The 16,804-nt window shown below is 37.7% G+C and overlaps 1 protein-coding gene across 3 annotated transcripts in view; it reads left to right on the plus strand.

The window, feature by feature from the left end:
* The window catches only part of TRPC4 (transient receptor potential cation channel, subfamily C, member 4), a 154,800-nt gene that overhangs the window by 114,958 nt on the left and 23,038 nt on the right, over positions 1 to 16,804 (plus strand). For all 3 annotated transcript variants that reach the window (XM_014966259.1, XM_014966260.1, XM_014966258.1), the window contains one exon: positions 13,000 to 13,139. In XM_014966259.1, coding sequence (XP_014821745.1) covers positions 13,000 to 13,139 — 140 coding nt within the window. The remainder of the gene's footprint in view (positions 1 to 12,999; positions 13,140 to 16,804) is intronic.

Here is a 16,804-nt window from a genome sequence, read left to right on the forward strand (position 1 = left end):
ATTTAGTCTGTCACTTCATCTCTTCATCTTCAAAAATCTCTTCAATGTTATGCATTAAATAGAGTAAATTCAGCACTCTTGAATTACACAAAGGAGCCTAAATCCGGGGTACATAGATATGTCTTTGCATTTTTCTGGATATAGACAAAAAATATTGAAGTCTGAGACAAAACATGACCAAATAAAATCTTTTGCCAAAGCAAAGGTTATCCTGGACCAGCTACAGCATGTCAAAACTATCAACATTTTAAACAATAGAATTCTTTGTTTTTATTTCTTTTAATTCAAATACCTCTGCATGTAATTTGCCTATTAATAGCTGCCTCCTTTAAAATGAAAGGAAGAAGAGCACTAATTTCCAGGCTTCTCATCAACATGAATTTCAGTATAAATATATTATATAGGAATTAAGAGGTTTCAATATTTTCCGTAACGATCTGAGGTCTCCAATGATCAAACAGTAAATAGCATTTGCCTACTACTATGTAATAAAAGGATGAATGTGCATAATTAGCACATATTAAAAGTGTCACTGGAGTAGGAGGCTCAGAGGAAAAACCTGTATTGGGCTACATTTCCATAGAGACTATCAATTTTACATTTTAAAAGTCTCTTAAGGAAACTTCTGCATTAATTTTGTCTTTTACATGATTAAATTATTACACAAGTGGTGTTACAGTATGTGGTGATTATCCATGGAACAGTAAGTCAGTATAACAAGGCTAATGTTAAAGCTTTGAGCAGCAGCTCAGGAAAAATCTCTCAGCAAGAAGAGTCAGAATCTTCTGACCTTGCATTTTAACAAATAAGAAACAAGCTTTTTCTGGTCAGGAAAATAATTTTTTTCTTCTTGTTAGTTGTTGTTTCAGATCTCCCAAGCATGCCAGATACTTCACGCTACAGAAACATAGGCCTGTTCCCTATATTTTGAGAATCCATCACCACTGAAAAAAGAACAGGAAAAACAAGAACCCTATCTTGTGAATAAAAATGTGGAAATACATATTTCCATAACCAAATTCCCCATCCAGTTGCCAAGTGACCTCTAAGCATTATTATAGTGATGCAAAGGGGAAATAAGAACCAGCTTCAATCTCTGTGTATCTTGGCTGCAGCTCACATAAGGATCACATTGACCCCAGTAGACTTGCCATACTTGTTCTGCTCTAGACCCTAGCTGCAAACCCAACAGTTAGCATGTTAAGTGTCCCCTCAGTGGGCATTTGTCTCACTAGGGAATGCTTCAAAATTCAGAGGAGAAAGCCAACAACCAGACAAACTTGATGCTTAGTCGACATGGTTAAAAAGCTCCCTGCCAGTTATTTGGTGTGACTGCAGCAAAAAGAACATTTTTTAAGTAAAATTGTTTTGATGAGTTTTTTTGCTCTTTTATGGACATCTTTAAATGTTCATCATAATTATGTTGTTCAGAATAATGCCTGGAGCAGCAATGCAGCCTTACTGGATGTCTTTAACAATCCGTTCCGCATCCTTCCTGTCGGTGGTTTGTACTATTGGACTATATGAATCTATAGAGAATGTGGATGTTTGGGAACTGAGCAAACTGCAAACATTTGTGGTCATAAAACTGCTGGTGGGATGTAAGGGAGTGTACAGCCTTGTCATTTCTTAGCATAATGTACTTCCAAACCAATGGCAAAGAAACACACTTCAGATGAAGTGATCACAGAGGTGGCAAGTACACTGTGCATCATCTTCTAAAATTGGTCAAGAAAGTGTTGTGTAAAATATTAAACAGTTAGTACAAATTGATGTGTTCCAGAAAATAAGGACAGCAAGATGAAACAGTACATAACCAGTAGTGACAGATAAAGTGCAGAAGAGGAAAATAATCCCAGACAAAGCTGGAACACAACTGCAGTCAGAAGGAAGGCTGATGCACATAATGACCACTCAAGGCCATTTAGTCCAAACGCTGCTCAACACAGGCTAACTGAAAAGATAGCTCAGATTGCTCAGGTCCTTGTCCAGTCAAATCTTGAATTTCTCCGGGGATGGATTTTCCACCGCCTCTCTCAGCAGCCTGTGCCCGTGTCTAGCTTTTTTCTTCATATCAGCTGGAATATCCCATGCCAAACTATGCAAGTATTACCTCTTGGCCTTCCAATGTACACCTCTAGGACAAGTCTGGCTGCGGTTATTCATAAGCAGAAATTTCATTTGGGGATGACAGTGGTAATAGCCCCCCTCATTAGTGTCCTCTTCTCTAAGCTGAACAAACACAGCTCCCTCAGCCTCTTCTTGTACATCATGTGATCCAGCCCCCAGTCACCTTGATGGCCTTTCACTAGGTTCCCTCCAGTCAGTTAATTTCTCTTATTTGTTGGGGATCCCAAAAACTGGGCCCATTAATGAAATTATTTATTTAAACATCAGAAGAGCCACTTCTTGTCAGGACTGCCTGATTCTTGTTGTAATGGGACCTTTTACTCAGTTACCTGTAGGTTTACCAGGTTTTAAGTATTTAAGTTTAACATTTTCCACATAGATGATTTTATTTTATTCTTAAGTTGGTGGTGGTGTTAGCTGATGTCTGTCTTTGTGTGCTTAAGATCTAATCTAGAGTACTGTTGCCATTTCCAAAACTAAGGCCAAAGAAAAATGTCTTGATAATGATAAAAAAAAGTCAGAACACTTTTTCTTTGGGAAAACACGTTCAATGGTGCCATGAACTCCAGTTAAATATGCGTAGCATATGGGCTTTTTGCTATTCTAGTGAAAATCTATCCTGAAGATGGAAACCCTTTGTAAATGTGTCTTCCATCTAAAATGGAGCTACAGACTGTTCTTTCATTCCAGAATCCCATTCATAGTGTCCAACCAGCCATAATCCATGTCTCCGAGTCACAATGGCAGAGATGTGATCTCTGGACATGGATACCCCTGCACTTAGAAAAGCTGAAAGCTTCTACTTTATCCTGCCTTCAAATCCTTTCCCTGAGCATTCAGGACCAGCTGCAGTTTAGGCTAGATGGAACAGTGCTCTGCCTATCTTTAATGGCCTTTTACAGTTAAATAGAGTACAAAAAATACAGGGAGTTCTCTTCCTTAACGATGACTGACTGAATGTTCAATTCAAATGCACTTTTATTGGATATGGAAAAATTCCCTCCCCCAGACAATGCCTTAGAGCTGCAAACAAGGACTCCGCTTTTACAAGAAAATATAAAGTAATCATATATAGACAAGTATTTTCCTATTTCACATTTTAACATTACAATCATATAGCTTGAGGATAAAGAAAACAGGAAAAGCCTGCAGGGTGTGTGCAAAACCTGGCTTTGATTCCTAGTAGGGGCCCTCAGTAAGGAGGCTTAAGACACCTGTTGGGTGCTTTGTCATCTTTAATTCTCTCTCCTTAAGTTTCCCTTTCTTCCATTTTTAGCAGGTGGTGAATGTTTCACCCACACACAGTTATTCCTGCCCTAGCACTCTCCTTGGATAGAGGTTCGGGCTGGGAAAAGGCAGGTTTCCTGTTGCCTGTGCAAGGATTTTAGCCATAAAGCTGCAGTGCCAAACATCCGTGCTACTCTTGTGGGACATAGTTTAAAAATTTCAGGAAAGAAAGATGTTTTGGATGCTGAAACTCAGTCTTATGTAGACATCTATCTCAAGCCCTGAGATAGGCTTCTAAGTGCTGGTGAGATGCAGTGTTTGAGTCTCATTCCTCTTTCAGTTCCTGTTGTTCCTCTTGTTCAGGCTGTCTTAGCACTCAGTATTCATCAGCTGTGGACCTCAGTTGGGGGCTTGAAACTCAAAGCATAAAATGCAATTTATGGGGAATTTAGGTCTCTGGCAATGGTGAATTTTACTTTCAGTACTGTGTACTTAATTTAGACACTGAATCATAGAAGATTTCAATGACTAAACCCCTTCATGGGACTGGGCTCCCAAATATGAAGTTTAAATCCTCAAGATGTTCAGATCCTTACATGCCTGTTAATAGGAGAGAAGAGGATGAGCAGTTTCCTGTATCCCTAAATATCCACTTCATGCCTTGCCTAGAGCTACACATATGATGCCGAGCTGGTCTGTGCAGAACTCTTAGAGCTTTTGAGGAATGCTGTAAAGGCCTTTCTGTGTTTCATAGGCAAGCTATACATTCATTTATTTTGCCTGCAGGTCATGTATCCCTTTGTGGATCTAAGCCTTGCGCCCACTTGAAAACTGTATTTCTTACTATTAACCTATATATATATACCTAATCAGTATATCTTCATTATATTATTCTAGCAACAGTGAGGGAATGTAGTAAGTGCTGGCAAAGATAAAGAACATGCAGATGTCCGGAGATACAACACTTTAATGAATATTAAATGGCAGTGCTATACACTTTGGATACATGCTGCTTTATAAATTAAAGCTGTCTATGGTAATAGTTAGGATGTAAGACTTACTCCTTATCCTCTCCACAACATTTTTGTGAAAACAAGAAACTATTTTCTGTATTAAATCAATTTTGATAAATACATGCCACAAACAGTTTCAATAAAGCCATGGTGATCAAAGAATAATGACTAAAATTATGCATGGTCCACTTGCCATTAAACCTGTTAAGCTTAATAGAGCTTTACAAGCAGTAAATGAGGATATACTTTTTCTTTAGAGTGATTTATAGACTCCTATGCAAAATACCTGAGAAAATGGATCAATACTTTTGGCTGGCTAAATTTCTGTTTACAACATTATAGTAGAAGAGTGTTCAAAAGCAGAAAAGTGTAGAATTTCCTGTCGATAGCCCCTGGCTCCAAACTCAGGCAATTAGCAAGTTTGGTTGTTATGAATTAGTAGATGAAATCAAAGTAAACATAAAGAAAGCAACTCAGTTGCCTACGAAGATGCACCTGGTCCCATTTTTGAAATCTGATATACTCACTGAGAGGTTGTATCTATGATAAATACACTACGGAAACCTGTACCGTTTTTTGGCAATGTATGGAGTGGCCCACTTGGATATGTAGGGCATGTAAAATGGCAGTAGACACTTCTGTTTAAGCACATGATACATTCCAAAAATACAGTATCTTTCATGTTTCTCTAGATTGTAACAACTACACCATCACCATCTACAGTGCACTGGTATGGATGGCTTAGTTGCATGAACCTGAAATGGGTTGGATGAGCATCTTCGATTAATTTTGACTTCATTAACTCCATTAGCCAACTCATATTGAACATAGCAGTCAATCTAGGGTTACAATTTTTTTTCACATACACTCCAGGACATTACCATTTTTTCTTGTCTTATATTCCTGTTTATTACCAAAACTCTGTTTTACAGAGAAAAAAAAAAAAAGGGGGGGGGGGCCAATAATGTTATGACAGATGTAGTAAGTTAAATCTACTTTAATCTTCCACTATGATAATGAACTGCAATTCATTTGCATTTCAGAACATTTTGCAAAGGAAATTCAAAAGACTGCTAAAAAAAATTTAACTGCTAATTACATGTGTTCGCTTTTGGCATTTATAGGAGTACTGTGAAAGTCAGACTTCTTGCTATCCAAGTTACGAAAGAAAGTGTGTGGTCTACAGATACTGTCTCTTCTTAAGATACAAGTTAAGAGAACAGATATCCCATTTCTATTGATGCCTTACTGCACAAATACTCAAGCAACTGAACAATCTGATGCTATTGGACCAGAGGTGAAACTAAGCCATAAATATTTGAGGGGCTGTTTAATGCTGATTGTCCAACCTGTTTGCACCTGCTATTCCATAGGGGGTGAAATATAGACATATATAACGCCATAATTCATGATGCCATGCCTAGACCAATTTCAATTGCAGCTGATCACCGTCTCTTAGAAATTATACTTTTCCTTGAACACAAGAGTAAATGTACTGCTGGTAAATAATCAGCACTGAATGCTTTCAGCTCTGCTAGAGTATAGTTCATCCAAAAAGCTCAAATGCTGCATAATCCTTGTATTGTTCATTACCTTTTCACTGCACTCCAGAGGCATTACTAAACTCATATTCACTGCTTCTATGGGGGAAGGAATTAAATTCAATTGTACAGATAAGAAAGTGAAGACAAAGAGTGAACTGAGGTTAGATATTAGGTATTCTTGGTGTTGAGTTGTGTGTACAGGTAATTTAAACCAGCAATTCCCGGCCTCAGCTTGCTTGAGTATAGTGGTCCTGGGAAGAGAGCTGGGACAAAAATGATGCCTCTAGCTGTGTCATTCCAAGCTCTTTGCATGACCTGGCACAGGATCCAGACACTGTGCACAGTTGTTCCTCTCTCAAACACCCATTCCCTGTCTCCAGGGGAAAGCAGGAGTGCTTTTAAATTTGTGCATGTTCCTTTCAAATAACTGTATTCTGTTAACAAAATATGCTCCAGAGATTGAGAGCCCCTGAGTTACACCAGGGTGCCTCTTTGTTCTTGTTACCTTCATATAGCTTCAGCAGAGATCAGTTCATCAGCCCAGGTGTAAAACAGAAGAGATATTTCAAGCCTTATCAATGCTCACTGAATTCCCTGAAATGACTGTCCTTTGTTGCATTGAGCTAAACATCATTAGCAGCTTGTCTCACTTCTTGTTGTATCTATGAAAACTCTAGATCACATAGTAGAGTAGAGCTGAGTTTGTCAGTTAAATGGTTTCACAGCCCAGTGAAAATATGTTCTCCAAGAAACATACTAAAAGGTTGTTGTTGAACTTGGCATGCAGAGATTGACCCTGAGGAACCTCTTGCTTCCCATCACTTAATGGTAAGGAACAAAAATAGCACAGAGCAACCAACCTTTTGTGGGAAAGGTAAGGACAAAACTAGCTAGGGATCCACAAATCTTTTTAAAACCCAAAATAGTTCAGAATATTGCCTTTCATATCTTTATTTGACTTTATTTTGATGCTATTATGTACAGTGAGACTTTAACCACAATTCTATTTATAGTCAACAAATGGCAGTGTTGTAGAGATGGCATAACATTTTTGTGAATTTTTACTGTTGATGGACAATGTGTTTGATTTTTGTAGTTGCTCAAGATTCAGTACAAGAAAGGAATGTAGACAAGGTATATCTAGGTCTTCAACCTGACTGTCTAAAGGCTCTTGCTTTTAGATATACCTCTTGTATTTGGTTTGTTCTTCTTAGCAGTTTTTCCCCAGTATCTGTGTGCAGGCTGGTGATGAACTTAACACACCTTTGGATGAATTTCATAGGGGAGGGTTTTTTTGTTGTTGGTTTCTTTTGCATAGGAGTAAGAGACATATTCTTTAGGAGTAAGATCACATGTCTAGGTAGCTGCGAATTGATAATGTGATTAATGAGAAGGATGGATCCAGAATTTTTACCATCTGAAAGTTATCTGCCAATCTGTACAAAAATATATTGTGTCTAACCCCCGGCTTTATCCAAAGGGACAGAGAACATTCATAATAGTATTGAGCTGCTACCCTGTTTAGAGTTTCAAGGTGTGAGTGTGCAAACCAAGTCTTACTTTATGGAAAGAAAAGTAGGTCCATATTTTTTCGATTTCAGTGTCTAACATGCAAAGTTTTCAAGACTGGAAGTATAGCTTCAAAATCTAAGTCTATAGATAAATATATGAAATAAAAATCTTATCACAGAATCATAGAACGGTTTAGGTTGGAAGGGACCTTAAAGATCATCTAGTTCCAACCCCTGTGCCATTTGCAGGGACACCTCCTATGTTACTTAAAGAACAGATTGCTCAAAGCCCCATCCAGCCTGGCCTTGAACGCTTCCAGGAATGGCGCATCCACAACTTCACTATCAGTGTATTTGTATTCATGTACCAACATATACAAAATTCTACAGATTGATCATATGTAGCATGTCATATCCATTACTCAGTTCTTAAGGATTTTTGAAAGCCCTATAATGAGATTATTATAATGAAAGATGGTATTTTTCAAAAAAAATTATTTTATTTCAGTGCCTTTTGTTCTTCAGTAAGAAACATTTTCATTTTTACCCATTTTGTTGTCTTGAATAAAATTTATTTTTACAATATTTATTTTAGAAAAAAAGAACTGTTTTCATCAATATTCAGGTATGTTTACTGCGAAAAGAAAACGCGTTTAGCACACAGAGTCCATTTTTTTTCTCCAAATTTATTTTATCTGGTTGCATTGATCAGCTTGCATATATATTTCACAGTGCTATACAAAATCTCTCCATGGTGTCTCTCATTCCTAGGGCCTCATGGTCTGTGGGATTCTTGCCCTGAATTTATGTCTATTTGATCCATTAAAAACACAGGGTGTTTAATGAAATTTTTTTCTGTCATCTCAGCCTGTTTCAAAATATCCATGCTGTTATTTCTCTTTTACTGCTCCAGTATCTAGGTGCAATGCAACATCTCCTTGAAAGTCTCACCTTAAACTTTTCAATTTAAGTCCTTGATTAATGAGGTGGAAGAGATACATAATGTTGATAATTTCCTTTCAAGTGGCAATAAATGATAAAAGCTTGTTGGTGGGGAATGGATACGTGAGGGTATAAGAGGCAGGTCTGAAATCTAATTGGTGTAAAGAGATAGGAAGGACACAGTTGGAGAAAAGAGACAACCAGAATATAGCAAAGATTTTACAGCTGAAGCAGTGAAATCTCCTTTGATGTGAATTATTCCAGCTGAATAATTATATTCCAGTGAATTATAAACGCGGGCACCTGGAAGTTAGACATCTGTTTTAATTCAGCCTAATCCTCCATGCTCCCTTTTCAGTCAATTAAAACAGCTGCAGATGACAGGATTATTGCCTTGGAATTGTTTGTTTCCTCCCAGGGAGGTACAGACACCTTTGGGCGATGAAATTGTCTTCAACCTGACTGTCTAAAGGCTCTTGCTTTTAGATATACCCCTTGTATTTGGTTTGTTCTTCTTAGAAGTTTTTCCCCAGTATCTGTGTGCAGGCTGGTGATGTCCCCTCTGCTTGTTGAGACACCTCCTTTCTTGCTGCTGAGCACGTAGCGCTGACATGAGCTGTGTCACATGTGATAACATTGCTCTTTTGGCACATTAATAAGCAGACAATTCCAGGACTCTGTATTTTTTTCCTACCTGTAACAATGTACCCGTTAAATAGTCTTGTCACTGCATGTCTTCTCCTCTTCTGTTGTGTCAGGTCACATTTTGGAATTGCCCAAAAGTCTCCTTAGATAATAAAGTCAGGTTGTATCGAGTCTTCTAAATAGAAAAGGGAAGTGGACAATAGAAAAGAGAAAAAGATATCTCTGGATGTCTTTTTCCTTTTTAAAAAAAAAAAATAATTATAATTCTTCGTACCCTTTTCCTGATTCTCCTAATGGATGTAACAGAACAAAATTGGCATATTGTATCGGACCCAGTGAAGATAAGAGCTGACTGACTTCTCCCGTCCCACCCACCCCCCGCAACCCTTTGTTCTTGCAAAAAGATGAAGTTACGATCTAAAACAAAATTTCAAGATTTCTGGCTATGTGACCATAAATTAATCCTAAACAGCACAACTGGGAATCCCTGAGTTTGGTTATTCAGAATAACTCTATCATGTAAGATTACCAGGCCGTAGAGAAGTCTTCCACTTTGCAGAAAGGCTCCAGGATTTCAGAGTATGCTTTTTCAGGATAATCCTTCGGACACACTTGGGAGGATTTACAAAAGTCCAGAGATCCCAGTTATTTGGGCATTCATTGCTCTAATGGAGCACCCCTCAGGATACCTAGCTGTAGAGACCTGGTACCCCCAAAGACTCTGATTTCAGCTTTCATGCTGAAATTGCCCTGGAGTTGAGAATTCTGGAAATCAACCTCAGGATACTTTACCTTCAAAGATTTGCCTTTAAAAAGACATGTCTGGGAAGCTCTACTGTACGTGCATGGATTGTGTGTCTGTCACAAACATAGCATCCCTCAGTCAGCCTAGCTTCAAGTTCTCTGGAGTCCCACAAGATCTCAGTAACTGTATTTATATATGGAGTTTGCACTTCTTTGGCTGACAAGAAAGATTAAACTATCACATATCTTGTGCAACCAACAAAAATGTGGGATTTCCAGTTTTCCATAATCGTTTGCTTGAAAAGAACAAGATGAACATAAAAGTTGTCTTGGACTAACAAAAAAATTTAGAACCACCGTCATTACAATGTTAAGGTATACTCAGAACTTTCATCTGACAAACATCAGCGTTACTGGTAGCTTGGGTTAGTTGTGTTTCTAATTCAGAATGATCACATTTATAATAGCCATATACTTTTTTCCACTGTTCTATAATAGGTCAGTATTTCTCTGTTAGTGTCAACTTTACATTTCATTTTCTGAAGCCCAAAGAACACTCAGAATAACAGTCTGGCTTTTCACTCACAAAACAGATCATGCAGCAGCATTAGTCAGCATTTCTTTTTCAATCTGTACATAATTCTATTATATTTCAGGCAATGCTATTAAAACATGACACTGAGCAACAGTCTTATGGAGAACAACCTTTTTACATTTGTGTCAGTTCATGGATTTGGCTGGTTGGGAACCGTGGAATATCTCAGCAGAAGACATTAATTAATGAATCTATAGCCTCTCGTTTAAGCATTCATCTTATTAATCATCCCAACCTATTTCTGCTCTGTTATTAAAGTGAATGCTTAACTATGATGAATTACAAAAGAGTTTGTTTAGTTCTGTGAATGTGCATTGATTTCCATAAAGCCTTTTATTTGAGGATTTTCTATCAGTGCGACTGTCTGCTTTCTGTGCCACAGCAGTCTTCCCAGTGTCAAGTTCCTGGGGCTACATCTGTATTATTAAATGAAAAAACCAAGGAACTGTTCTCTAACACTGAGGCTTAGGGGCCATATCCGTATTACCCAGCCTTTGGCTCCAGGTCTCCTCTGAGCCTGGAACCAGGTCTCCTCAGGCTTCTGTGGCATGAGAGAAAATAAGTGTTGGAGCAGGGGTGATTCAGAGCATTGTTTGAAAAATGAGGCGAATATCGCAGCCCGCAAAACAGCTGCTTTTATGACCTGGTGTTGCTTAACATGTTATTCCTAAAAGGTAGTGGAAGAGCAAGCAGGGTTATTTGCCAGTACATGGACTGGGTGTTGAAGGTTGGAGGGGACCGTGGAGGGAAGGGGTAGCCACACCTTCTGTCATCATATTCATACTGTGTGTCAGGAGTGACCAGCTCTTTGAAGAGTAAATGGTTAATTGATTTCACGGACTGAAACGTGCAGGCATTTAGGAGTCTCCCTAGTAGCCCTGTGAATGTGTGTTCCCTTTGTGATGGCTCTTGGGCAGTTCAGAGCAGCGGTGGACACTGTTAGTGGATATTGACCCCTGCCATACAATCATTTTGAGCTGTTTTCTCACTGTGACTCATCACAGTTGATTGCAGCTTGAAAATAAATGTTAGCTTCTTAACAATGCTATATTTTGTGAATTAGTTTTACCTGATAATCTAAAGATAGAGATGCAATTAGCCTATCTAGGCTGTTGTAGACCCTAAAATGGGTATATCCCACTTTGCTGTCTACATGTTGCCACCATGGTCCTTTCTCAGGATACATTCCCCTAGCTCTGCAAAAAGCTGAAATAGTGATGGTGGCATGGCTGAAAATGAACTCTATGAAAATAAAAGTTGCTGGATCAAACAGATTATTTGGATACTCCTGAGGCTTGTGGTTACTGATGATGACACACAGAAACAAGACAGGAACATCTGACTGAGATTTGAGGGGAGAAGATGGGGCAGGAGGGAGCCTTTCCTATTGAATGCAGTCAGGAGAGAGAAAGACTAGGACAAAACACTACAAAATAAAATTTTACTCCTCTCATCTATCCCCTTCCTGCCTTCCAAATAACTCAAAAGTGTACCTGGCACAAACAAGAATACACCAGGAATTACTTCTTAGGGATCATGTATGAGAGGAGACACAAGTTTTCCATGCAGTCAACTAGAAGGTAATTGAGGAAAAAATGTTAAGGTTCTAGGTGAATTAAGCCCAGACTGGAGTGATGCAGGCCCCTGATCAAAAACTGTTCAACATTTTCTAAAGAAGTATGTGATAAGCAGGTGGAGAAAAGCCATGTTGAATTAACTGTATCTCGATGTGTACGTGAGAGATTGGCTGTTTTGTAATGAACTTTGCCCTTTTAATGAGCACAAAAGTAAGAAATTCCATTAAGAAAATAATTAACTATGAAAAATTAGAAGCTGTATTGGTATTGTTATTAAAAAAGCTCTGTAGATAATAATATGAAATATGCATCTAAACGTTCCATATTGTTTTATCATATCATGTTATACAATAATGTGGAGTATCTTCTTCAGAGAGGTTTTAATGTTTATAGCCTTAAAGAGTTTCCACACAGTTGTCTCTGGAGCTGTGAAACCAAGTTCACATCAGATAACTTGCAAAATTTGCCGTTGGGATTGAGTATTTCTGTAACACTTTGTGTCCAGTGCAATGCATCCTCTGCACACCTGAAAACAGTTTCCATTATTTCATGTCCCAAATGAAGGAATCAAGAAAAGATATTCTGCTGGAGACACTACTCATTCCTATGGAAAAAGGACACTTTAGTTCAGCATTGACAAAAACAATAGAAATTCTCTTCCTTATGTGGGTTCCAATTGAAATAAATTAATGTGTTGGATTGACTCCCAAAGTCATAATTTTTCCAGTTTGAATTATATTGCAGCAGATACCAAGGACAGGCTTGGCAGTGGTGAGTGGTTTTAAGACCCTTTTTATACCCATTAGGACACAATGGGAAAAGGAGAAAGCCAAAGAAATTGCCCTTGTACAAGCAGATGATTTTCTTTTGGTTTTGCCTGACAAATTAATTCCGGAAACATTAATGGGAAGATAAAATTTCACCTAACTAGATGTGTATTTTAGAGCACTTATCCACCTTCCCTTTATAATTAATGTAAGGAGAATTGATGCATTGTGAGATAAGTGTCTAGAATAGTCACAGCCTTTTTTATTTAATATTCATGCTTAATGAATTATGTTCTATTTACAGGTTTTATCTGGGGTGAAATTAAACAGATGTGGGATGGTGGACTACAGGACTACATTCATGATTGGTGGAACCTCATGGATTTTGTAATGAACTCCTTGTACTTAGCAACAATCTCTTTGAAAATTGTTGCATTTTCAAAGGTAAACCTTTTTAAAAATTCAGCAAAATATTTAAGATAAACCAATTTTGGCTTTTTGAAGCTTTCTTCTGTATTTGGAGGTTCTCAGGCTTAGCAATGCAAGAGATGTATGATGTGCTCATTGAATCTTCTGCAGGTATGACAAGAAGTTAAACTAGGAAGAGAGAGAACAAAACAGTGTGATTTATACTTTTTTCTTTTTGGCATGGGCAATCTTTTGTTACTTGATCCTGAACAGTCATACTGTCATTTTCTTGGAAAAGGAAAATCACTGGTAATATTTAATAATGTTTGCACAAAATTATGTTCTGTGTTAATCTTTATGTATTTTTCAGTAAGAAATTATTGCCCGTAATACAATTTTATGCACTATGCACATCTTCTGGTCAGGACTACAAGAAAAAATATTTACTCAAAATTGGGGGAGGAAAAAAAGAGCTGAAGAGCAAGATTTAAATTTTGTTTTGAAAATTTATTATAAGTACAACATGAAAAAGTAAAGCTCAAGGAGATAAAATGGTCACTGGAGGCTGGGTATGTTCATTTTCTCATCCTTTTAATGGACTTTTTAGTAATAGTTTTATATTCCCACTGTTTGAAGTATCTTCCAGCAGAACAGTCATTCTTTCCAAAGCCATGGAACACGTTGCATTTTATATGTATTCAACATGTATCCATAATATGATAGAAATTCCTCATGAAATTAAATATTTTCATCAAAAAATGGTCTCAAATGCAAGAAAACCACATCTGAACTGAAATGAAAGCATTTCTTAGCATCTGTCATGGAGCTCTTATCACATCTGAGTAAAGATAACAAGCCCATTTTTACTGGCCACTGTGATCAGCATTGCATTTCAGCTGTTTCACGTCCCTGCCACCAGCTACCCTGTGTGCATGGAAGGAGAGTCTCTCCTCTGCCGAGGTCCTTTTGGCTGGGAAACGAAGAAGACACAAGTCAAGTCAAGTAGCTGGTTACAGCTACCTATTCTCAAACAGCAGCTGTTCCTGCTGCAGCCCTGCCATAAGTATAGAGGAACCTAGGAACTTCTAATTTATATCATCTTGTGTCTATTTACAAGGATCTGCCGCTAAGCTGATCAGGGGCAGGGATGAGCAAAGACCTAGGACATCTTGACACACCAGCCACCTCTTGGGACAAAAACTTTCTGGCATGCTGGCTCTCCGGCTGCAAACCTTTGGAAGTCTTCACACTCAAAAAATTCAGAGATGTTGTCTAAAAGAACAAGATGCTCAAAAGTGTGAGGAGAGCTGTCGCTTAAAGCTGATGAAAAGCCTTTTACAAACAAGGATGCCTTATCATAAAGTGACTGGAAAGTAAATAGTGATTTCACTGTCCATGTAACAAAGTGAGCAGTTAATTGAAAATGCATGTTTCCAAAGCATTGGATATGACCAATTATTCACTTTAGAGTAATATTAATTAAAAGATATTATAATCCTTTCATCTCCCAGATGGCTTCTGCTCATGGTTATCAAAGTCCAAGGTCACAGTATCTGGGATAATGTGCATCCATTACTCTCCAAATCAGTGCTTGCATGCCAATCATAATCAACACAGTGCATAAAGCATGATCTCTGGTTCTCTGAGTATTGGGTTTTTTATTGCATGTGCAATGTTGCACCCAAATACTTTTTGTTTCTTAAAAGAGCCTCAGTTGTGGTTGGCAATAGAAACATGTGATGGTGTACTGAACAGAGAAATGCAAGTGTAACAATACACACAACAGAGTTCCCCACCTCTATGCCAGATGAGATTGAAAGGATGCCAAATGTAACTTGTTTGTTTGATGTAAAGCATTTAATTTCATTTCCTAAACCTTACAAGGTAGGTTTTTCTAAGAAACAGCTTTTCTGTATTTATTGAATCAAATCTATAGCCTGGTTTTCTTAGATGTATTCTACCTTCCATGAATCAGTGCAAGCCACCTAAGAAAATATTTTAAGCAACTTCCTTGAATAAAAGTATGAGAGTTACCCTCATACCACTCTCCTGTGTGATAGATGTTCCCAGAGAAAAGCGTAGTGTTTATGGCCCATTTGGGGCTCTCTGACTGATACAGCAGTGAAGCAGATGGGTATTTACAGCACCTGATGGGACAGTGTAAAATACATCAATGAGTGTAGTTTCAGGATAAGAGAACTGCTAAGATAACTTGAAGTTATCTATTTCATTGACAGTATTCAAACAAAATGAGTACTTCTCATATTTTTCAAAGGAGTATTCTTCTTGTCTCTGATTGTATATCAACATGTGAGGTCTTTTTAAATTATCCAGTATATCCACTGAAAATGGTCTCTCCCCGATAAATAATGTGATTATAAATAGTGCATTGTCACATGATTTATAGATGACTGATTTTAAGCAACACATCTGTTTTGATGGAGGGTTATAAATATAAGCAGAAGTTGTCGTGCTCTAAGAAAAATGGTTATTTTTATGGTTTTGGAAGATAATTTATTTTGTGCTGTTGCATAAATTGAGGTGCAATGCCAAGTTATGTACAGATCCTGCTTGCTTTATCTTAAATATTTGCTAAACCTGAGCATTGGATATAGTGCTACTTGTTTCCAACTCTGCTAGAGATTGCATGCAAGTTCATATTACTGATTATGTGTCTCAGCTGCTAACATGAAAAGCTAGTAGGGAAACAGGTTCCTATTCAACAAGAACTCTGAAAAGTAACTAAACATACATTATTTGTCTCCATGTTTACTAGCTTAATGATCACTGGGTTCAGATCTACTGTTTAGTAGTAAATAAGATGATAATTCTCTTCTGCCACAAGTTCTGAAGAAGCTAGCATCTTACATATTTGCACTGTAAAATGTTTTTGATTGATGTTTTACCAGATTCACAGACAAAATGTCCATTTACATAGGAGTATCAACCCCTCTTTCCCCTGAATAATTGTAGACTCAATTCCTCAAAGTCATCACTGTTTCAAAGCTCTTTGCTAGCCCACTCCCCTCACTCTTCCTGCTGCTGCTCTGAAATTCAGCATAATGAATGCAAAGATTGAGACATACATTTTAAAATAGGAAGAGTTCACATTCGCATATGACCTTTCAGAAAAGGATTGAAAGTTCTTTTCCTGAAGTGGATATTATTTAACCTTTCTTTTTAGTATCAGAAACAAGGGGGTCACATTTCTCCAAGATCCAACAGCCCGTTAAAATTCAGGAAGCCCAATCTATATGTCTATTTGATCTCTTTTGGTGATTTCATGTGATCTACAGTTCATGATTTTTTGTCCTCAATGATCACTCAGCTTTTTCCTCAGAAATGGTTCTGCTATTAGATTTGCATTTTCATTCCTTTGAGTGATGATCAAGAATTATTGTCTTGTATTCCCTGGGCAACATCACATAATCATCATATATTTGGCCTGAAACTCTACTGTTTATTTGCTGCTAAATTTGTTTTCTGCTCTTCTTAATTTTCCATTGATGTGCCATGTACCTTTCCTTCAGCCAAGGAGCGAATGATTGGTATTATTTAATCATGGTAAATTATGGTTGGCTTTGCTACATGTCAAAATGTTGTGTTTGAATTTGAAGTGGGGACATAAATTCAGCAGGGTCACAAAATAATAAAAGAAAGACTGCAAAATATCAACATCATGATATACAACTAGCTCAATT

This window comes from Calidris pugnax, unplaced genomic scaffold, assembly GCF_001431845.1.
Source record: "Calidris pugnax isolate Ruff unplaced genomic scaffold, ASM143184v1 scaffold20, whole genome shotgun sequence".
NCBI classification, from domain to species: Eukaryota; Metazoa; Chordata; class Aves; order Charadriiformes; family Scolopacidae; genus Calidris; species Calidris pugnax.